Here is a 14,996-nt window from a genome sequence, read left to right as displayed (position 1 = left end):
ACATCTGCTTCAATGCATCCTGCTTCCAGCCTTCCATAAGCGAGCTCTTTATACTCCCATCTGAGTCCAGCTCCTCCACATAGCCAGCCCATCTCCATCTGAGGCCAGCTCCTCCACATAGCCATCCCATCTCCATCTGAGGCCAGCTCCTTCCCATAGCCAGACCATCTCCATCTGAGGCCAGCTCCTTCCCATAGCCAGCCCATCTCCATCTGAGGCCAGCTCCTTCACATAGCCAGCCCATCTCCATCTGAGGCCTGCTCCTTCTCCTTAGGACATGAGGAGTTACCTCTTTCCACTCGCTCACACTCAGGTCAGCCCCCTTTGCTCCTATGCAGTGCAAATCTATTGTATTCCTTATATTTCCATTCAGAGCAAATGAATGCTCAGAGTTACAACTACTGCAGAGGCTGAGGTGAGAGATCTCTTGTTCCTAGAGGTTTGATAGTAGCCTGGGCTATGTAGCAAGACAACTGTACCTTGAAACAACAAAACAAACCCCAAACCAGGTATCTGGAGGCTGGAGATTGTCATCTTAGTACTCTGGAGGCTACCGTAGGAGGATCCAGTTCAGAGCTGCTGGGCTGTAAAGCATAAATCAATAACTTTTTAACAATTCTGGCACTGAGGTACATTCCCAGCCCTGCCATTTCAATTTTATTCTCTCTCTCTCTGTCGCTCTTTCTCTCTAACAGGGGCTTCCTATGAAGGACCAATTATTTCGCATTTTTGGCAGTTCTCCTGCTTCAGCCTCCCAGTACTGGAATTACAGATATTTGCTGGGACTACTATTTAGTATCATTCTGGAGCTTCTACTCCACCTTTGATCATTCAGTTCCCAGATAAAAGGCACAGAACTTTTATATTTCTAATAAGCCTTTAATGTACTACAGCTAGACAGATATCTACCCTCTATGTTATTATGTCTATTTCCCTATCGTTAACCCTGAGTTATAACTCGCCATGTTCCTTCTGGGCTGTTCTTAACTCCAATTGGTCAGCCTCGTAGCCATGTTTTCTTTCTTTCTTTTTTTTTTTAATTTTTTAAAGATTTATTTATTTATTATGTATACAGCATTCTGCCTACATGTATCCTGCAGGCCAGAAGAGGACACCAGATCTCATAGATGTTGGGAGCCACCATGTGGTTGCTGGGAATTGAACTCAGGACCTCTGGATGAACAGACAGTGTTCTCAACCTCTGAGCTATCTCTCAACTTCTGAGCTATCTCTCCAGCCCCGGCCATCTTTTCTTCTTTTCTTTTCTTTCTTTCTTTTTCTTTTTCTTTTTTTCTTTTTTTTCTTTCTTTTTTTTTTTTTTTTTTGTGGTTTTTCGAGACAGGGTTTCTCTGTGTAGCTCTGGCTGTCCTGGAACTCACTCTATAGACCAGGCTGGCCTCAAACTCAGAAATCTGCCTGCCTCTGCCTCCCAAGTGCTGGGATTAAAGGTGTGTGCCACCACTGCCCAGCCTATGGCCATGTTTTCATGACTCACCTCCCTCAAGGGTCTCTTCTCTCTCCACCTCTCTCTTTTTCTTCTTCATGGCCTCCTCAGACCCCCCAACCACACCTATCTCTCTTCTGCTGAGCTATAGGCTGTAGGCATCTATAATCACGGATCAGGGATAACTTGGAGGAACCAGGTCACAGCATCACTTGCATATGTGTAGTAGATTCTCTCATCCCTGGGGGCAACCAGGCCTTGGGGGCCAGGCATTGCAACACACAGCAAAACACCAAACCTCAGTATGCTACATTCCAACTTATCCTAACAAGTTTTATGCTTTTTATTTTTTTGTTTTTTGTTTTTGTTTTGGTTTTGGTTTTTGGTTTTTGGGTTTTCGAGACAGGGTTTCTCTGTGTAGTCCTGGCTGTCCTGGAACTCACTCTGTAGACTAGGCTGGTCTCGAACTCAGAAATCTGCCTGCCTCTAGCTTTATGCTTTTTAACAAATCTGTACCAGCAAAATTATTTCAGTAAATGCAGAATATTATGCAAGGATGTTTAGCATAAAGACCACAATATGTGTAAATTAATTTAAATAGAGAGCTTGTCTCTGAAACCAAAAACCTGCCCAGTTTTTCCAGAAGGCCAAATAACCAATGGTTAGAAAAACATCTGGGACCGGGCAGTGGTGGCTCATGCCTTTAATCCCAGCACTTGGGAGGCAGAGGCAGGCAGATTTCTGAATTCAAGGCCAGCCTGGTCTACAGAGTGAGTTCCAGGACAGCCAGGGCTACACAGAGAAACCCTGTCTCGAAAAAAAGAAGAAAAGAAAGAAAGAAAGAAAGAAAGAAAGAAAGAAAGAAAGAAAAACATCTGGGATGTTATCTGCAGAAATGGTTTCAATTCCCCAATATAATCGATACCACATGGGCTTTTTGTTTTGTTTTGTTTTGTTCTGTTTTGGTTTTTCTTTCTTTCTCTTTTTCTTATTTTTGCAAAAGGACATAAATCTTTTAGCATTTTTCAATATTTCTCTTGACCCTTTTAAGGAAGCAGGGTTTTCTTTTTTCTTTCTTCCTTTAAGATTTATTTATTATATGTTAGTACGCTATAGCTGTCTTCAGAAATGGGCATCAGATCTCATTATGGATGATTGTGAGCCACCATGTGATTGCTGGGTTTTGAACTCAGGACCTTCAGAAGAACAGTCAGTGCTCTTAACTGCTGAGCCATCTCTCCAGCCCGGAAGCAGGATTACATTTGAATCAACTAATAAAGAAGTAGGCTTTTGTTAATTTTTAGTGTGTGTGTGAGAGAGAGAGAGAGAGAGAGAGAGAGAGAGAGAGAGAGAGAGAGAGAGGAGAGAGGGAGGGAGGAGGGGAGAGGCCCTCACATGTTCTTATATCATACCATCGTTGTGGAGGTCACTGGACAATTTTGGGGAATCAGCTCTTGCCTTCTACTTGCTGACACAAGGTCCCTCATTTCTATTGCTGCTGCTGTATATTCCAGGCTAGCTGACTTCTGTTTCCACCTCCTATTTCCCTATAGGAGTAATGGTATTACAGATGCCTGCCACAAAATCCAGATGCTTACGTGGGTTCAGGTAAGCCTAGTACCTTTACCCACTGACTTAGTTAGGGTTTTTATTGCTGCAAAGAGACACCTTGGCCACAGCAACTCATTTATTTATTTATTTATTTATTCATTCATTTATTGTATTTTTTTAGATAGGGTTTCTCTGTGTAGCCCTGACTGTCCTGGAACTCAGTCTGTGGACCAGACTGGTCTCGAACTCAGAAATCAGCCTGCCTCTGCCTCCCAAGTACTGGGATTTTAGGCGTTTGCCATCACTGCCGGGCTCACAGCAACTCTTATAAAGGAAAGCATTTAACTGAGGCTGGCTTACAGTTCAGAGTCTGGTCATTGTCGTCATGGTGGGATAGATGGTGGCATGCAGGCAGACACTGTGCTGGAGAAGTAGGTGAGCGTTCTTCATCCAAATCAGCAGGCAGCAGGAAGAGAGAGACACTGGGCCTGGCCTGAGCATTTGAAACCTCAAAGTTCAAGCCCTGTGACTCACTCCGACAAAGCCACACCTTTCCCAACAAGGACATCCCTCCTAATAGTGCCACCTCCTAATGACCAGGCATTCAAATCTATGAGCCTATGGGGACTATCTTAGTTAGGGTTTTGATTTCAATAAAGAGACAATATAAAAAGATTTCTATATAGAGACAACAACTCTTTTTTTGGGGGGGTTCTTTCTTTTTTTTTTAATATTTATTTACTTATTATATGTAAGTACACTGTAGCTGTCTTCAGACACACTAGAAGAGGGCATCAGATCTTGTTACGGGTGGTTGTGAGCCACCATGTGGTTTCTGGGATCCGAACTCAGGACCTTCGGAAGAGTGGTCAGTGCTCTTACCCACTGAGCCATCTCACCAGCCCCCTTTTTTTGGTTTTTCAAGACAGGGTTTCTCTGTGTAGCACTGGCTGTCCTGGAACTCACTCTCTAGACCAGGCTGGCCTGGAACTGAGAAATCCACCTACCTCTGCCTCCCAAGTGCTGGGATTAAAGGTGTGCACCAACCGCCGCCCGGCCACAACAACTTTTTTTTTTTTAAATAAATCTTTTTTTTTTAAGATTTATTTTTTTTATTTTATGGGTATGAGTACACTGTAGCTGTACAGATGGCCATGAGCTATCATGTGTGTGGCTGCTGGGAATTGACCTCAGGACCTCTGCTGGCCCCCGCTTACTCCGGCCCCGCTCGCTCTGGCCCAATTCACTGTAGCTGTCTTCAGATGCACCGAAGGGGGCGTCAGATCTCATTCCAGATGGTTGTGAGCCACCATGTGGTTGCTGGGATCCGAACTCAGGACCTTCGGAAGAGCAGTTAATGCTCTTACCCACTGAGCCATCTCGCCAGCCCCCCCTTTTTTTTTAAAGATTTATTTATTTATTTTATGCATATGAGTACACACTGTAGCTGTACAGATAGTTGTGAGCCTTCATCTGGTTGTTGGGAATTGACTATTATGACCTCTACTCTGGTCAACCCTGCTCCAGTCGTCCCACTCACTCCAAAAGACCCTGATTTATTTATTATTAGAAATAAGTACACTGTAGCTATCTTCAGACACACCAGAAGAGGGCGTCAGATCTCATTATGGATGTTTGTGAGCCACCATGTGGTTTCTGGGATTTAAACTCAGCACCTTCACAAGAGCAGTCGGTGCTCTTACCGCTGAGCCATCTCACCAGCCCCACAACAACTCTTACAAGGAAAACATTTCATTGGGACTGGCCTTCATACAATTAAGACGTTAGTTCATTGTCATAATTTTGGGGAGCATGGTGGCATGCTGGCAGACATGGTGCTGGAGAAATAGGTGAGAGTTCTACATTTGGATCTGCATATAGCAAGGAGATATTGTGAGCCACTGGTCGGGACTGGGCTTCTGAAACCTTAAATCCCTCCCCCAGCTCACACTTCCTCTAACAAGGACACACCTCCTAATGGTGCCTTTCAGTGAGCCTATAGGGGCCATTCTTATTCAAACCACCACGCCCACAGAGCCATCTCCCAGGCCTGGGTTCCCCCCCCACCCCACTTTGAAACAGAGTATCATACCACATCCCGCACCGCGCACACTTGGACAAAGAAGCGGTTTTTCTTTTTCTGGGATGTGATGTTCATGTGGGAATGAGCGGTTGTGTGCAGCCAAGTCTGTGACCAGAGGCTCATGTCAGGAATCTTTCTTGACAGTGACACACTTTCATGTTTTGCTTGTTTTTGTATTCGTTTTCATTTTTGATACACTCTTACTTCTTGTTTGTTTCTTGAGGCAGAGTTTTACTCTGGAGACCAGGTGGCCGGAAACTCACAAACATCTGTTTGCCTCTGCTTCCTCCGTGCTTGGATTCAAGGTGTGTGCAGGTGGCTGGAAACTCATAAACATCTGTTTGCCTCTGCTTCCTCAGTGCTTGGATTCAAGGTGTGTGTCTCCACATCGTTTCTAAATTTTTTGAGAAAGGATCTCTCAAGTCATCAAACTGGCTGGCCAGTGAGCTACAATATATTCACCAGCACTGCCCTTCCTCCTCCAGTTCCCTCTGCCCCTTCCCCAGTGCGGTTCACAGATGAGAGCTGCTCTGCCTGCTGGGCACCCCAACTCACATCCTCATGCTTGTGACACTCGCACTTTCGGAGTCACCTTCCCACCCTCCAGAAGTGGTCCTTTAAAAAAAAAAAAAGCCTGGTGCGTGCGCACACCCACACCCCCCACACACACCTGTGAACCCAGTACCTCTGAACTTCAGAATCTCTGAAGCCTAAGCCTTGCCAGCATTCCAGGACAGCTAGGGCTACATAATAAGGCCCTGTCTCAACACCAACAACATTCAAACAAAAAACACCAAACCCAAGCAAATGTGTAGTGGAGCTAGACCTTATTCTGAGGGTGGACCATTCCTTCCAGCCTGGCTCCTATGCTTGGTGCACAGGCTGTTTTGAAACTGAAGGCACTGCCAAGTATCACAGACTCTGGCCTCTTCCTCTCCAAGCCCCTCTGTAGGTCTTTTCTAGAGAAACTTAGTTGGGTAGGGGTGGGGTGATGACAAGGGATAGTAGCACATGTTTATAATCCCAACAGACTGGAATTCTGTCAAGGCATGAGTTCAAGGCCAGCCTTGTCTATATAGGCCTATTATAGTGGAACCCTATTTCAAACAAAACCAAGCCAAATGTCTACAGATTTCTTTTTATATATGTGTCTGTTGCATATGTATTGGTGGATGCATGCAGGTACCCTCGGAAGCCAGAAGAGGGTATGGGATCCCCTGAAGCTGGGATCCCCTGAAGCCGTAGTTAGAGATTTTTGAGTGGCCCACCCATGCATGGTTCCAGGTCCTCTCGGTTCTCCAATGAAATGATCCCATGACTTTTTCCCTTCACTTTATCCCAGTGAAGGAGTCTCTGCCTGCCTCACTCATTGCCACACCTTTCCTCACATGTCAGTCAAAGCCATCACCTTCCCTATGCTCAACAGCATCCTTCTTTCTGGGTAACAATCTCTCTGTGTTGTTCCACAGCCGATGCTGCTCTGCCCTCTCTTTCAGCAGACTCACTGGCCCCGACTGTCACTTGTGGCTCCTCCCAGGCAGCTCTGCTGATCCCCCATCTTCCATACCCCTCAGAAGGAGTGGCTCTAGGCCTCCTTTCTTCCCTTTATTTCTCTCTACGTTGATGAGCTCACTCAGTTCCCACCCTTTAAGTGCTACCTATTCAGGGAGAACTTATTTAGACACACACTTACAAATACAGCCAAGCCTAAGATGTTGGAGACAATGGTGTGAGGGTGGGGGGATGCATCTCTGTGACCATCACTGCCAGCAGAGTAACGATTCACAGGAGATGGGAAGGTGGTTTGTTTCCATAAGACGAAGTGGCTGGTGTCAGTTCAAACCTCAGATGTCTGACCTCGAGTAGTTTATTTTAGGCATATTTAATCGTAGCACAATTTGATGGAAAACTTCCTGGTGTTAATTAATTTAATTAAGCTTAAGACCTGACTATATTGAAAGTCTTTGTAAAGTACACACAAGACATCTTCCATACTCATGAGTTCTGTAGATTTACTACATGTGCCATCTTCCATAAAGATAGGTTCTATGGACTGATGAGCTCATGTAAGGGTATGGAGGAAAAGCTGATGTGAACTAAGTCACACCAATAGTTCAAAGGTCACTAGGTTATAACTATACCCGCTCCCAGACTTCTGGGCAGATAACAAGTTACACAACAACCTTGTATGTCTAACGTTCATGGTTTTCCCAGTGTTTACATGTGAGTACAGGACATTCCATGCCTTCCAGTTACAGCTGGCAAAGGATGACTATGAAGGTCGTCCTAAAGGTGGGCAGGGAGTCCCAGCACTTAGTAGGCAAGAAAATCTCTGTGACTTTGTGGCCAGCCCGGTCTACATAGCAAGTTCCAGTACAGCCAGGGATATTGTAGAGAGACCCTGTCTCAAAAAGCCAAGAGGAAAAGGTGGTCCCAAAAGACATGACATAGGAGCAGCCGTGCCATCTGAGTTTGAGAGGGAGAATTATGATGTTTTAAGAGACAAAATGAAATCCCAGCACTTGGGAGGCAGAGGCAGGTGGATTTCTGAGTTCGAGGTCAGCCTGGTCTACAAAGTGAGTCCCAGGACAGCCAGGGCTACACAGAGAAACCCTGCTCGAAAAACCAAAACAAACAAACAAACAAACAAACAAACAAAAGAGACAAAATGAATGTCACCTCTCAGAATGTTCCCTCATTCAGTGAAACATGAGTTTTCCCATATATGAAACATATACACACACAACATATTTGATACATATGTAAAAGGACATATATACATGTGTGGAAATTGCTTGAGAGCCTTGTGTAGCCGTGTACATCTATAATCCTTTTTTTTAAAACATTTTTTTTTTTTTTGAAACAGGGTTTCTCTGTGTAGCCCTGGCTGTCCTGGAACTCACTCTGTAGACCAGGCTGGCCTGGAACTCAGAAATCCACCTGCTTCTGCCTCCCAAGTGCTGGGATTAAGGGTATGCGCCACCACTGCCTGGCTTAAACATTTTTTATATGTAAGTACACTGTAGCTGTCTTCAGAATCTCCAGAAGAGGTTGTCAGATTTCATTATGGATGGTTGTGAGCCACCATGTGGTTGCTGAGATTTGAACTTAGGACCTTTGGGAGAGCAATCAGTGCTCTTAACCCTGAGCCATATCTCTCCAGCCCCCACATCTATAATCCCAACACTTGGGAGGTAAAGTTAGCATGCTCAGTTCAAGGTCAGTCTTCACTACAGGGAGAGTTTGAGGCCCCTAAGTTGTAGCATCCAATATCTCCATGTCAACCCCCCTTCCCAAATCCACTGTTTCCTACATGTTCTTCCACACTTTTTTTTCTCTGTCATACTGTTTCTGTGAGCTGCTTATGTTCCCACTTGAAGGCTCTGACTAGGAACTCTTCCCTAGCTACCCACAGGACTGCTCCCTGGGCTCCTGCATAAATATGTACTAGCTGATAAGGTTTACCCTAAAAACCACTTAGGGCACACATTATCTTTTATCACCCTGTTTTCTTCACACTAGCACTAATTATTTGTGGGGGAAGGATACAGGGAATCAGACCCAGAACCGTGAGCACTGCACCCAGCCACTGAGCTACACCCCCAGGCCACTTTTGGTTACTCATTCTTTCTTCTGTTGGTTTGTAGCCTCCTCACAGTTCCCCTAGGAGACTCTCTGTAAGAAAACCTTGTATTTTTATGCACTGGTGTATTCAAAGCACCAGCAGGTCCAGGCACACAGTAGATGCTCAAAAGTTATAAAATGAGATGAATTAAAATCTTGGCTTTTAAAGAAGGCTTGGTGTTTAAGAGCACTGGTTGCTTTTCCAGAGGTTAATTGCCAGCATCTACTACTGTCAGGAGACTAACAACCTTCTAACCTCTAGTTCCAGAGGATCTGATTTCAGTCTGTCCTCAATGGGCACAAGGCACAAAAGTGGTACACAGACATACATACACACTGTGCCTGCTGTTTAGAATAACAGATCTACTAGTCTATTGAAGCTATGGGATTTTGCTCTAGGGATGACCAACTTGCACTCAGACTGGAGGACAAACATAGTGGACTCTTTCTATTAGACTGTTGGCTACAGGATTATTCCTTCACTTCCAGTACTTCTGAAGTTCAGGGAAGCATTTTACTACTAACTTAATGTTTTGTCTCAAAGGGGAAAAAACCTATTACAGTGTGTACGAGTATAACTGCTGCCAACAATACTTTGAAGGACTTCCCATATTACTAAAATCTCTAAAAAAAGCTCATTTAATTTGATCAGAGAAAGGTTATTATTGCTAGAATTTTAAATTCTCTCCTCTTGTCTGATTTGGCATGAAAAGTTGTCTTTTCCTAAAACAATGAGGAGAAACTTGTGTTTCTTTTTCTTTTCTTCTTTCTTCTTCTTTTTTTTTTAATGGAACACTTTACAAATTTGCGTGTCATCCTTGCACAGGGGCCATGCTAATCTTCTCTGTATCGTTCCAATTTTTTTTTTTTTTTTTAGTATATGTGATGCCTAAGCGAGCACGGAACCTAAGTGTTTCTAATGTTCCAAAGCACACACAATTTCACCAAATGCAAAAAAAAAAAAAAAAAATGAAATAAAAAAATCCAAAGGCATGAGTTAAAGGACACAGCATTTCTGCTCTGTAGGACTGTCTTAAGAACCTGGGTACAACCAGGTAGTGGTGGTGCTCGCCTTTAATTCCAGCACTTGGGAGGCAGAGGCAGGCGTATTTCTGAGTTCCAGGCCAGCCTGGTCTACAGAGTGAGTTCCAGGACAGCCAGGGCCACACAGAGAAACCTGTCTCTAACAGACAGACAGACAGAACCTGGGCACAGCGGATGTGGCAATGGCTCAGTGGTTATGACTCTCTTTCTATCCTTGCTCAAGACAGTGGTACCAACCTGCCTATAACTCCAGCTCCATGAGGCCCACAATCCTTTTCCAATACGAAAGGACATATACACATAAATTATAAAACCCACAGAACAAAACTTTGGGTATAATAAAAAAACAGAGACTGGAGGATCTTTAGTTCAAATTTATCCTCAACTACAAAACTGAGTTCAAGGCCAGCTTGAGCTACTTGAGTCTTTCTCAAAAACAATGAAAAATTCTAAAGGACTTAGAATTAAACATCCAGTCAGAGCCTCCTCGTCTGTACAGTGAAGCGCTGGGAAGTCATTCTCTGTGTCAAAGCATCAGTTAGTAGTATATTTCCTTTGCTGTATTATTCTAACTTCCTAGGGTAAGATTTCACTAATTTCCCAGGGCTGCCACACAGAGAAACACTGTCTCGAAAACTAACTAACCAAATAAAGATTTGGATTATTTTATTTGGTTACAAGATAAGAAAACACGACAAAGACAACATATTTTAAGTAATCACTACTAAAGTTTTCAGACTATTTATGTAATCTTAAAGACATAGTATACAATTTTATAACTCTACCAAGCCCACCTATTCATGAAATTTGAAATCTAAAAGCCTCTCTAAATTCCTCTTGTCTGGCAGTCATCAAAATCCCGATGGGTTCCCTCAACAATGTTTTTAACCTTTTCAGTCTGTCATCATAAGCTTTACCCCACTATTACAGAAAACATAAGCAGTCGTCATAATTATACATAGTGAGAAGACAAAAAAAGAGGTTTACTGTAGCCTAGACACAAATAGATGAGTCAGGATGGGCTGGTTCCTTTATGATACCAGGCTGTTCTGAAGAAAAACCACGTCAACCATTAAGGGGGGAAAAAAACTGCACAAAAAACTGGAAGTCAAATTTAGCAGCGTTTTTCAAATTTTCTGGCTTTGCTAGAAAAGTGCCAGAATTTTCAGCATTACACACAACCAAGATTCGCATTAAAATATTCCCTAAGAAGCCAATGGCTTTTTCAGAATGGGAAAGGGTGATCGATGCCAGGCACGTATTTTATTGTTGTTATAAACTCGTAAGGTTTCCTGAAAATAAGTTAAGTGGAAGTTGATGTCGACAGAAGAAAGCCATCGCAGCATATTTATTGTTCAGGCTTCTGGGTCAGAGTGAATGGGCCCGGCAAGCCCAGTGCTTGGAGGGCCAGCCAATGGAAGCCAAGCTCTCAATGCTCCTCCACCTCGTGGGCTGCACGAGCCCCGCCTCCCGGTGCTTCGCTCCTCGGAGTCCGAGCACCTTTGTCAGTTTCCGGACCGAACTTGACTTTGTTTGCAGAGGTGGAGGATGCGGCGCCCGTAGCCGCTTCCCACCGTGGCGGTCCAAGTCTCCCCACGCAGGACGTAATCCCCCGCATGGGGACACACCCTGCTTCCAATGGGCTCCGGGACCCCGCACGCCTCGGGGGCTGCCTCTCCCTGTTCACACGCTGCGGTAGCGAGCAGGCGGCCGAGCCCGAGAGGTCCCCGGACCCCAGGCGAAGAACAAAGGGACCAGGGCCGCGCCCCGCCTACCGCGAGCCGCGCCCCTCCCCCGCCCACGGGCCGCGCGAAATGGCGGCCGCAGTACAAAATGGCAGCCGGGTGGGCCGCGGAGCGGAGAGCCGTCGCCGCGGCCAGAGTTCCTTCCCACGCTGTCCATGCGCCCTTCGCCCTCTCGAGCCGCAGGGAAAGGAGCTCGGGCGCGCGCCACACCCCCGCTGGCCCCAGGGCCCCCTAGCCCAGCGTCTCGCCCGCCACGCTGGGTCCTATCCATCGGAGCCCCGCGTCCGGGCGCCTCCGCCTCCATCTTTCAAATGTCCCCGCCATTCCGCGTCTCCCAGGCCGCTTCCCTGTCCCCATGCTTCCTCCCTGGATGGGAGGGTGTCGTCGGTCGTGGGCTCTGCTAAGGCCGTGTACTTTGGACTTTCCGCGGTCTTCTCTCTCCCCATCCCCTCGGGTTCCCTTTGTACCCCTCTTTCCAGAAACTTCCCAGCCAGGAGCGGCACGCTCCGCGGCCTTCCCCACCCTCCACGTTCACCTCCCCGGCGCATGCGCCCGGCGCCCTGGCCGAGGCCGAGGCGCGCGCCCGTGAGAGTGTGAGAGTGGCGCGGGCGCGCGCGGCCCCGCGGGGGGCGGTCCTCTCTCACAATAGATGGGTTCCCTCCCCCTCCAACGTTTCCCTCCGCGAGTCGCGCAAGCGCACTCGGGCCACCTCCCGTTCCTCCGAGGGGCTGGGAGGGGGGCAGGGAGAGAAAGGGGCGGCCTTTCCGCGCGCGTGCGCAGCTCGGCCGCGTGCTGTTCCCCGCGTTGGCTCCGCGCTGAGAAGCGTGTTTGCGCACCTCCCTCGTCCTGCCCTGTCCTTTTCTCCACCCCCAGTCTCGGGAACGGGTCCCCAGCTTGGAGAAAAGCTAAACAAAGCCGAGGTCCTGGGCTCTTCAACCCTCTCCCGCGCCATGATGGAGACGTTCCCGACTGCACTCGCAGACCCTGCAGGCCCCGGGGGTTGCGCTGCGGCGTTGTTCTCGCTCGGGATAGCCGAGGCGAAGGTGCCCTTGCCGGCTGCGTGGGCAGGCGGAGGCCGCCGGGCCGCTCGGGTTCCCTTAGCCAGGGGCTCGCCCCTTGGTCACCATAGTGACCGCGATCTCGCTTCCCGAGAAGTGTAGTGGGAATGACTGTCAGGGCTGTGGGTTCTCGGGGGCCGGGGGAAGCCAAAACCCCCATCGGTCATGGAACCCGTGTGTTTGAACCCATAGATGGAAGTGCAGCCGGAGGATTGCCTCTTGGGTTAAAGGTGTGGGATCACGGGGTGTGAGCCCGCAGCCTTCGTGAGGAAAGCACGCTGGCTGTGGCAGCTCCATATCTGGGGACGCCAGCCTGCCTTTGGCCCTGCTGCTCCCCGGGGTGGGGTGGCGCATGGTGCGCGGGTGGCAGGGTGGCCCGCAGGTGTGTGAGCGCCCTTGACCCCGGTGAGGTCAGCCGACCGGGCTCTGGGCGGAGCCGGATCTGCCTTCCCGGTGGGAACCCGGAGCTGGTGACCGGTTCCTCCCGGAACTGTTAGTGTGGAAAGCTGTAATAACACGGGTTGCAAATGAACACTTGAGTTAGACATTCTGTACATTTGGAGAGTCCCTGCCGCACGTTTTTCTGAACAGAAATTATGATATTTAATAGGGTCTTTCAAATCACTCTTCCTCCAGTAGGAAAATAAAGCAGATAGTTTTTTTTAAAGTGTCCTAAAACCTTTAAAAAGTTTTTTTTTTTTTTGGATTACATTGTTGAATAACTATTTCTATAGGATTTCTAGAAATATCCTTTACAATTTTTGTTTTGTTTTTGTTTGGTTTTTAAGTTAGCGTCTCACTATGTAGCTCTGGCTGGCTGAGCTAGGCTGGTCCCTTTGCCAGGTGCTGCAAATACCAAACTGATCTTAAAGGGAAATGTCTTGTCAGTGCAATATTTTTAGGACGAATTCTTTTTTAAAAAAAGGCTCTGTTAAAATTCAGATGTGTAGAGATGGGGAAAACACACTAGATTTAGGACAGTTTTTGTTTTTTATTTACCTTTATTTTATGTGCATTGGTGTTTTGCCTGTATGTATGTTTATGTGAGATTGCCAGATCTTGAATTTACACACAGTTGGGAGCTGCCATGTGAGAGCTGGCATTTGAACCTGCGACTTCTGGAAGAGCAGTCAGTGCCCTTAACCACTGAGATCTATCCAGTCCCTACTTAGGGCATTTTGTCAGTGAAATTATAAGTGATAACTCAGAGTGGCTGTGTGGTGTGTGTGTGTGTGTGTTTAAAAGTATTTTGAAATTCATCTAGGCTCTTCAAAGAAAGTTATCTTGAAGCCGGGCGGCGGTGGCTTTAATCCCAGCACTTGGGAGGCAGAGACAGGAGGATTTCTGAGTTCGAGGCCAGCCTGGTCTACAGAGTGAGTTCCAGGACAGCCAGGGCTACACAAAGAAACCCTGTCTCGAAAAAAAAAAAAAAGATTATCTTGAGACATCTTTGCAGCCTTCACACTCGAATCAGTTTTCCAAGAGGAGCTGAAAACTCTAAAACCGAGAAATGTCAGCACATTCCATGAGCAGCTAACCACATTGTAATTGATATTTTTATTTCTAATATTCCATCAACTACACTTGGATAATCTTCTCTGAATTGATCAAAAGCCCCTGATTTTCAAAAGCCCTGATTTTCATTACTTATATTGTTTGCTTCCTGATAGTTTAAATGTTACAATTTGCTAGATCTAAGGTATTTGGTTAATATGTGTCATTTTCGGCAAAGAGTTTCCTTAGTTTTTTTTTTTTTCCCCGACAGGGTTTTTCTGTGTAGCCCTGGGTGTCCTGGATCTCTGGATGTAAACCATTATTGGTTTCAAACTCAGAGATACACCTTCCTTGGCCTCCCAAGTCATGCATCACTACTGCCTGGCTTCCCTGTTTTGTTTTGTTTTTTGTTTTTTGTTGTTGTTGTTGCTGCTGTTGTGTTGTTTTGCTTTGTTTTTAATATGAAGATTAACACTACTTTTCGGGTTTTAAAGAATAAATGAGGCAGTAAAATACCATTAATCCCAGCAATGGCAGAGGCAATTGGTAGGGAGGCCAGACTTGCTCAAAAGATAATTAAATAATAATAAAAATTAAAAAATGAAGAAAAAAAAAGAAAAGGATCTATTAAAATGGATGTTAGTAACATTACCATTTTGTTCATATGGGATTTATTGTACATAGTGATTTATGGTAGTGAAGTATTAACATTTCAGAGGAACCCTTAATTGATTCAGATGCTGACTTCCAAGAAAAAAAAATCATTTAATTGGGCTGAGGGCAGAGCTCAAAGGGCATGCATGACAACTCTGGGTTTTATTTTGCACTACGTGCAAAATAAATAATCCCAAAGTATATTTGTCATGACTTTTTTTCTATTATAAAAGTGAAGAGCTGGGCAGTGGTGGCCCATACCTTTAATCCCAGCACTTGGGAGGCAGAGGCAGGCGGAT

General features: G+C 46.1%; 1 protein-coding gene and 1 pseudogene across 1 annotated transcript; both read right to left on the bottom strand.

Moving 5' to 3' along the window:
* Window positions 1-9,483: 9,483 nt before the first annotated feature.
* On the bottom strand, window positions 9,484-9,571 carry LOC116097226 (annotated as a pseudogene).
* An 826-nt stretch (window positions 9,572-10,397) lies between these two features.
* Window positions 10,398-12,110, bottom strand: LOC116095645. The gene has a single exon (XM_031376963.1). It carries the CDS (start codon window positions 11,793-11,795, stop codon window positions 11,430-11,432), a length of 366 nt encoding a protein of 121 aa, XP_031232823.1. The 5' UTR covers window positions 11,796-12,110; the 3' UTR covers window positions 10,398-11,429.
* Between the last annotated feature and the right edge of the window lie 2,886 nt (window positions 12,111-14,996).

Source organism: Mastomys coucha, unplaced genomic scaffold (assembly GCF_008632895.1).
Source record: "Mastomys coucha isolate ucsf_1 unplaced genomic scaffold, UCSF_Mcou_1 pScaffold18, whole genome shotgun sequence".
NCBI lineage: Eukaryota > Metazoa > Chordata > Mammalia > Rodentia > Muridae > Mastomys > Mastomys coucha.
The sequence above is the reverse complement of the archived record's forward strand: the minus strand, read 5'-3'. Positions and strand labels throughout refer to the sequence as shown.